Here is an 8,843-nt window from a genome sequence, read left to right on the forward strand (position 1 = left end):
TATATATATATATATATATATATATATATATATATATATATATATATATATATATATATATATATATATATATAACCCATTTTAGTTTACAATGGAAAACAAGCTGAAAATAGAAGTACGAAAAAAGAAACGGATGGAAGAATTGACATCGTACTGAAGGTCCACAGTATCTGATTGAAGTACCCATTCACGATTTTATCTCCACGTATTTGTTCAAACAAATATTACAGAAAATGTTGAAACAAGTGTTGCAATTCATGGGAAGATCACTGCATAGCAAAAATTATCATAAGTAATGGAAGTGATAAGTACGAATAACGGATGCGTCGAAATTGTGACAATATTGACAATAAGAATTATAATGTTGGTAATAATTCGATAAAGATGGTGTGCAGACAAAAAATTGTCTATAGCAAGCAATCAAATATAAAAATACATCGAAGTTATATATATTATAAAATGAAAAGAGAAAATTTTTTGTAATGAAATTTCAGAAAAACATACGTACCGCAGTAAAACCAGAGAGAAAAATCGTAGAAAGATGCACTGTCTGGACAGCTGGTAAAGATTTCAAGATTTTGTTGAAAGGCCACTTCTACATAATTACCATGACAACCTCATCAAAACGGCTTTCTTTGTTGAACACTAAACTTTGACACCCTTTATTTACCTTCCCTTCACTCGTACTATTAACGTGTAAATCAATCAAAACTACTACTTTGTCAGATTTATAGCAGCAGATTGTCTAATGCAAATTTGTTCTTGTTGTGCTGTCTCTCTAACCTGAGTTTTTATTACTTTAAAGCTCTAATTGCTCCCGCGATATAATTTCATATAATTTCATCGTAAGTGATGCTTAAACATTTCCCGTCGTTTTTTTTTTTCTATTACAATTTTTGTTATTGATAGTCAGAAAGAAAGAAATCATTTAACATTAATTTTAAAATTCATTTCATAACTCATTTTATTGGTTTGTCAGGTTACATTTTATCAGCTCATCATGTGTTTATCATATTATTATCTTCATGACATGTGATTTGAAATGCACCCTAAAGTTCTTTGAACGAGCTCAGTCGTTTTTGTACATTCCGTAAACCATATCTTTTCTTTGGGTACTAATTTCCAAGCTGATATGAGTTTTTACCGATAAACCATAAATGTATTCTTCTGAGTCCGAGTAATGTAAGGAACTGGGTTAAGACATATGTTACAAACAGCGCAATAACAAGTTCTAGAGTTTACCACCCTGTAGAAACTAAAAGAAGCATAGGAAATCAAATTCACTGCGACATGCATGCGTTTAATACATGATGGAAAGTGCATGCTGTGTGAGAAACATCCCATTTACAGATATTATCAATAAAACCGGTCAAGACAATTAATCAAAATGAAATAGCTCATATGAGTTGATACATTTTGGAAATACTTAAGATGAAGATAACTTGCACTGTCATCACTGCATCAGAAAAGCTATTATAAGATCGTTTGTTTCGAGATTTTATAAAGGAACAAAAAGCAGGCATGTGTTACAGTATTACAGGGGTAATGAAGATTGTAGCAGCGATGACTGTCATCGTTATTCATGCATTATTCCACATAGACCTTTCAATGAAGAGAAAACACATTGCACTTGCGAAATGTGTTGTGGTCAGCCAGAAGCGAAAACAGCAAGGTGGATTATCTGGAGACGAAGTTAATAAAAGAACTGATGAAAAGATAACGAACGGTACAAAAAAGCAAGCCATTACTCTTTTTTCTAACTAAAATCACCGTTTTTAACTTCTCTTTCGAGAGACTGATGATAATGAAAACATAAGATTATAGTAAAATTTAGCTATTATAGACAATCCTCCAACACAGCTTGTGGAATAGCATTCAGTATGACAGTTTTCTGCTCATTCACAGATTAACTCTTAAATTTTGACACTTTTATTGTTAGCTGACCATTGTCATTTATCATATTTTTTCTCATCAAATGCATTGGAATTAGTTAAAAATTGAACGAGATGATATATGCCAGTATTATGACTTATCTTACTATATACGAGAATTTCTGTTGGTTTTGTATTTTGAGAATTGGAAGAAATAATTACAGTAACTAGAGAATAATCCAACGGTGTAACAGTTGTAACAGTTATACAAAGTAAGCAGCGTGATTTCTTGACTTCTGGACAGGAAACTTAAGTTTCAAGCATTTGCATTTCTATTGCATAAGGTATTCAACATTTTTGGTTTATAAATAGCACAGAGCTTACATTTCTCCCCCATCCACAGGAATGCTTAAGTTTAAAAATGACAATTCTTGTGCTTTTCAAGGCTATCTGTTCTCTAAAAACGATGATTTTTGCTGGTTAAACATAAAGACATTAAGGATATTATTTTTATATATGATGAAATTCATAGCACTTATGTGCGCATTGGGTATAAATTAATTATATGTGTGTGCATGTGACAGGAATAAGGATCTATAGAAAAATGAGATATGGAGTTCGCTTCAAATGTTTAACTGCATTGCAAATGCAGTTTAAAACAGATTTTAGTTTTTGAATAGATGAACAACTTAAAAGCATTTATTTGATTAAAATAAATACTATTCGATTTGTAAAAGATGTTATCTTGAAGGAATCAGTTTTGGAATATAAAATTAATCAAATTTGAAAGGTTATTGTCCTATCCTCTTTTAATATAATTTATATCTATAATAGATAAGTCGAATAAATGAGGCGTTTGTTGATTAGTATATATCTGCTTGTTTAAGTATACGGTGGCAAAATCACTTCGTTACATAACTACGGCATACGACGCTGAATGTTTATGTAATTCTGTTATTTGTCATTAATTTGATCTGTAACTGTGATTCTTGTAATTTTGCAAAAATAGTAAAAATATTATTGTCATTTTCCAATTAATTGTATGGTTCATTCTTCTTTTCCGCTAAATAGTTTTTGTTTTCAGAGAGTACGATATGGATAACAACCACAGCTCCATGTTACTACTGCGATCATGGCCACTTGCGTGATCAGTATGAAGATCAATATCAAATTATAGCCAGTAGTGAATTTGAATATTTTCCATATATTGCAGTCAGTTAAAATAACCTATCAATATCCTAACTGATAGTTGAATTAAAAGTAGTTAATGGTTTGATATTACATTACGATCATCCATCATAGTACTCATACAGAACTATTTTCGGCGTGTGTTGCAAGAAAATATGATTAGTTCCAAATGTGATTGGTTCTGACATAATCAATCGTAATAATGACAGTAAGTAGGAAAGAGATCACTATCCACTATTGAACGAGAGCGTTGTCAAAGAATTATTTCTCGTCAATGACGCTGTAACTGTATTCCCTACTAATTATAGCATTAAACGCAGAAGATAAGAAAGCAGTGGAGAACATTGTTGATGGACAAAAACGATGGCGAAAGGTTATCATTGAAGCGATGGAAGTACAAAGGGCACGACACTATAAGCAATCGCTCAATTTGCACCACAGACCAATTCTCGACAATAATGATAATCGAAGTATTGATGTTCAGGTCTGCCATCTTTTAGAACAAACACAATGCAGTAAAGTTAAAGCTTAAATGATAAAGCAAAAAGATAATGTATGCAAGGGAGTGATCGATTCGTTATGCGAATCATATTTGGCGCTTTCAAAGCCCATCAATATTGCGCCGCGTTAATTTTATTCACATTTGAGGATGATCCGACTAATTAGACATTCAATATAAAAAAAGAAAAAATGAAATGTGCATAATTATAATGGCGTAAGAAGTCCTGGAAGTTGGAGTCATTTCGTTGCTTACTTGGCTAATAGTGTAGGTTGTAAATACGTGTGGCATATATATTCATGTATACAACGTATATATATGGTGTTTTATATTTAATGATGGCAGAAGCATATTAAGGTGGCATCATAGCATATAAGCATCAATGAATTAAACGAAAATCAATGAAAGATTAGCTAGCTATAATAGGCTCAAAGGGAATATAAGCTTGACCATTTTGAATGGATTTCAACAGTTAATAATGTTATTATCCTCAAAAAGTTGTTTGTGACTAAAATTTATTTAGAAATTGTCACATTGATGTTAATGAACGTGATACACACAATATGGCAATGAGATGACGATGCCACTGGGGTAGACAATATAGCACGAAATACATCTACGAAGCTATTTTAACAGAGCATGAAATATTTTAAGTAAAGTAAAAGAAACAAGACAAGATATTGTTATCATAGAGACAATCTTCATGGCTCTATGTTTCAAAGTTGAACAGAGGTGGTTTTTCGATGGCGAAGAGTTAGAATTATACTGATTATAAAAGTTTAAATAAACAATTAAAAGGAATGGTGCTGTTGTCGATTGCAATGATAAATTGGGTTCAACATATTACTTACTTGTATGACAGTGAGAATAATTTTATTCATAATTCAAACAATTACTTTAGCATGCAATTCTTCCGAGCATTTGTTAAAACTTTTTATTGTATTATAGATTGCTTGGAAGTTAACAAGAATGATATATGGTAATGAGAGTGTAATAATCTGATAGCTAAATTGATAGAATTCCAGAAGCTAGAAATAATTCCAAATCATGTATAGTGCACCTGGATATGTGTCTTGTTAATATGTAACAGTTTGTCGGGAACGGTTTTTCTATCAAGAATACTATGCCGAAATACACCATAGCAGCCAAAAATTAATAAAGAGGATGAGTACTTGATTATTTCAGTACCCAAGAGCAGAACGTCATCCATATATGCGATATGCAAACTGTTTCTCTTTAGTTTAATTATCCAAGTTTACATATTTTTGTGAATGAAAAAAGGAGAGATAGGTAGAACTGTAAACTTCAGCATCGTTGTTTACCCGGGGAATCAGAGCATGAAATAATTATTTTTTTTTCTGCTTTTTTTTGAGTGCTTTTAGTTGCTAACTAAGTGACCAAAGAACTTTACTTGAAACTAGGCAATATTGCGATTTCCACAATTTACTCATAATTTTCCGAAAGAAAAATGTTAACAAAGTGTAATGGATAAGTTTGATATATGTGATTGTTTTTTGAAGAAAAGGATAAGTATAATGAAGAATGCTTCTAATTGAACTCATTTAGCATTCTACTTCATAAACTAATAGTATAGCATATCAAATTCACTGTAGTTGATAATAAGGGCAAACGAATCATATTTTATTGTTGTTAAACAGTCATCAACATGTCAGCTCATGAAAATTATATAAAGTTATAGTACGACCCAAAATTGATCAATTAGACAATTCAAGTAATGTTGGACTTTCAGATGCTTAAGACACAATGCTCAATTCGAACATGTACGCAAACATTTGTTGTGCTTTACAATGAAGAGCCAATTCCTGCAGAGGTTAAACTTCCATTTACTTTAATATCATTGGTATTAGATAGACACAATGACTTGTCTGGCATTCCTTCAAAACTAAATGGAAAAGGAAAATGAGAGGCAACAATCTTTGTCGTGAACAAACACTGTGATTTTATATTAGAAAAAAATCTCTATTGTAAATTTTATTAAAAATTGTGCAATAATTGCTTAGAACTGTTTGTTTCTTCATAGGACATGCAATAGTGCGGAAAATTCTTTTTACTCTTTTGAATAATGTGCAACTTCCTGAGATCTTACCTGATAATCATAAAAGAAATAGCAATACTAAATCTTTGTTATGACTTTGAATGTTTCGTATGAATCTTTTAATTCTCATATAAATGCTTTTAGGCTTATCCTTCAAGTAATGGCAGTAATGCCTCATTATAGATTATCGATTTAAATAATGCCTTATTATAGATTGTTGTATCAGATTTATCGTTTTTATCTCTTCCTCGGATATCAGCACGACTAAGGATTCCTGTTGAATCGATAACAAGTACAAGTTATAGCTTTTTCTGTTTACCTTAATCATTTTTTCTTACATAATCCATTTATTAGTACATATCTGTCCCTGTGATAATCGGATTCTTCGCTCAATTATATTTGATTTTATGGGCACCGATGCAGAGATATGTTATCTCATTTCAAAAAATCATCAACTCATGAATGCTTTTTCTTTTTTTTCCAAAATTTAACAATAAATTCCGCTTGCTAAACAGAATATAGAATTTCAATTTGCATCAATAAAGACTTGTTTCTTGAAAACTTATTCCTTTTTTTTTCAGCATTATTACCAGGTAGTGATGAGAAATCACAGTGGTGGATTATACGTAAGTGTAAGATTCATTTTTTTTAAAGAGCTTAGCTAAGGAAATTTAATAGTTAATATAACGAACATTTTGCAAGATCAATTTGTTGGTAATACATATGATATGATGGTATTTTCATTGAAAATATACTTTGATGAAAGCAATGGTAATGTTTTTTCTTTTTTTTTCCCCCCCCCCCCTTTTTTTTGTTCTTGGATATTTGCAAGCTGAACATAGGAGCGGCGAAGCTGATATCAATTGATTACAGTTCGTAGAAAGAGATACAAATAATGTTTTTCACCTTGAAAGTCTAAGTTGTAATGATAATAATGATAGAAATAAAGAAAGAAAATGATTTCAACTGGACAGAAAAGAAAATGAGCAAATATATTGTTAACAAATATATCTAAGTTGAATAGCCATTTTAATAAAATAGGCTTCATCATCCCATTACGGAATCACAAATTTAACTATTTAGTTCATATTCTAGCTGTGGTACTTGGTGTAGCTGCTAGTATCATCGCTGCTGGATGGCTTTGCTTATTTGTCTATTACAACAGCTGTGGTCGACCATATACTACATCTGCCGAGAAACCTCTCATACATACTATTTTTTGAAAGACAAATTCATCCAAACTGTCGAAAATGACAACGGAGGCAAGTACTTTGACGTTCAACCACGGGATACTGAAAGTAACAAAAAGAAGAGGTATAGCGTTTCTTGGCTTATGCTCTCCTAGATATTGAATTTGCCGAGAAATTTCTAATGCATACCATGTTCTAGAAAATAATTTTTGTAGAAATATTAAATTAAACTTGAATTTCGAATTATTACATATATATATATATACATATATATATATATATATATCTTGTGGCATACTTTATTATTATAGTCTCAAAACGATATCCACCGAAAATGATCCATCAAACAGAATGCAAAGAACAGTGAAGGATGCTTCAGTAAAAGGTAATGATTTGAGAATGAAAACTAAGGGAAAGGGTTGTTGGAAAAGCATATTTTCAGGCGCTATATCGGAAGTCGCAGTAGTAACAACTTCAGGAAGCATCAGTATGCAAGATGTCACAGCGATGGATTCTGATCGGAAGCAATTAGATTATCCAATCGGCATCATAACTAGACCAAGTTTGAATGTTTTCATATTATGATGTATTGTAGAGATATTTTTTAGAGATAAGGATATATAAGTACTTCTTTTACTAAAACTGCAGGAAGAAGAGAAGATTTGAGTATTCATAAACTGGAGGCTCGGAGCGATATATCATTGCCTACATTGAAGGAAATTTGTGCAGAGGTAATGCACCATGAAGTTTGCGTATTTCGGTACAGCATGACCTTTATCTCCTCTTATTCATATATCTTGAAAAAGAATTCAATACTATTCAATTAATATAATTCATGTTCAGGAAAAACCGCATCCACATCCAATTCCACCAACAGCATCCGGTATTCTGGAAGTTAGAAGTCTTACTGAACAGATGTATCGCAATCCAATGAACTGTTTATAAATACATCTTCAAAAGTTAGCTGTTAAATTGGAAATGGATACTAGCATCAATTACTCAGCAATAATCGGTAAAACACATAATGGTTTATTATAGGAACCGTACAACACAATTTCTACGGGATACCTTTCTCCATGTTCTCTTGTCCATTCTCAAGTTTTTGTTAAACATTCACTAATTTTGCCGGACATTTTTAGAATAAAAAAGAAAAAGACTAAAAAATACGTAAATAATTTAACATTTCAGTTCAGTTTACCATTCCGTTAATTGGTTACTTTTGATTATGTTACAACAAGTTGTTCTTCATTTCTTTCTTATGACATAGTAAACCTTCACCGAATTAATTATGAAACCAATGAGTAATCAGTGAAATTGATACAATTAAATATTAAATAACGGGAATAATTTAAGAGACACAAGCACTTCATTAGGGACAGGTAGTGAGAGATATGAAATATGTTACTGATAGTGTAACTATAAAAGAATTTTATTACAAACAATAAAAAAACACGCTTGTTTGTGATGAAATGCTGTTGTCCATGAAAGACCGCAATAATAAGTGAAATGAATTTTTACAATTATGAAGAGATTGCTTGAAAAAGGCAAAAATACAACTGTATGATACGAATTTTTCCCATGTATCAATTCTATTTTTGCAATACAACTTGTATCAATCACTTAATGAAACTATGGTTGATCAAATTTTTGTTCCACGAATAAGGAAATAATGGAACTAGGAAACAAAACAAAATTCTTACCGCTTATTTTACTTGCTACTAATAGGACAAAAGACCTCAAAAAAGGTCGACGGCCTAACGACCATTACTTGACTACTGTCCACATTGAGACAGTATTTAGACAAAATACGAACAATAAACAAATCAGTTACAAGTTATAAGGCGGAAGGAACTTGTAAACAAGTCGTTGCTTTTTCTCCGGTTTCTGAATAATACCCTTCTTGTAATATTGTCGCAGCGATCGTGACAATTTATCATAATTCATCTGGGCTCGATTTTTGCGCTGACCCCAAAACGAGCCAGGTGGTGCGACGATTCTATTTTGAAAGTCCCTGAAATTGAGCACTAATCCCATCCATT

General features: G+C 31.6%; 3 protein-coding genes across 3 annotated transcripts; 2 read left to right on the forward strand and 1 right to left on the reverse strand.

Annotated features, from left to right (window-relative positions):
• Positions 1 to 2,390: 2,390 nt before the first annotated feature.
• On the forward strand, positions 2,391 to 3,591 carry LOAG_10254 (hypothetical protein; the record flags this gene model as incomplete). Its single annotated transcript, XM_003145781.1, has 3 exons — positions 2,391 to 2,421; positions 2,956 to 3,087; positions 3,368 to 3,591. The coding sequence occupies 3 exons, from the start codon at positions 2,391 to 2,393 to the stop codon at positions 3,589 to 3,591; spliced, it is 387 nt and encodes a 128-aa protein (XP_003145829.1).
• Positions 3,592 to 6,714: 3,123 nt separating this feature from the next.
• On the forward strand, positions 6,715 to 7,749 carry LOAG_10255 (hypothetical protein; the record flags this gene model as incomplete). The annotated part of the gene is made up of 5 exons (XM_003145782.2): positions 6,715 to 6,928; positions 7,116 to 7,189; positions 7,247 to 7,366; positions 7,453 to 7,535; positions 7,648 to 7,749. The coding sequence occupies exons 1-5, from the start codon at positions 6,750 to 6,752 to the stop codon at positions 7,747 to 7,749; spliced, it is 558 nt and encodes a 185-aa protein (XP_003145830.1). The 5' UTR covers positions 6,715 to 6,749.
• Positions 7,750 to 8,503: 754 nt separating this feature from the next.
• On the reverse strand, positions 8,504 to 8,838 carry LOAG_10256 (D-ets-4 DNA binding domain-containing protein; the record flags this gene model as incomplete). The annotated part of the gene is made up of 1 exon (XM_003145783.2): positions 8,504 to 8,838. One exon carries the CDS (start codon positions 8,836 to 8,838, stop codon positions 8,632 to 8,634), a length of 207 nt encoding a protein of 68 aa, XP_003145831.1. The 3' UTR covers positions 8,504 to 8,631.
• Positions 8,839 to 8,843: the final 5 nt, after the last annotated feature.

The sequence above is a fragment of the Loa loa genome (genome assembly GCF_000183805.2).
Source record: "Loa loa unplaced genomic scaffold supercont3.102, whole genome shotgun sequence".
NCBI lineage: Eukaryota > Metazoa > Nematoda > Chromadorea > Rhabditida > Onchocercidae > Loa > Loa loa.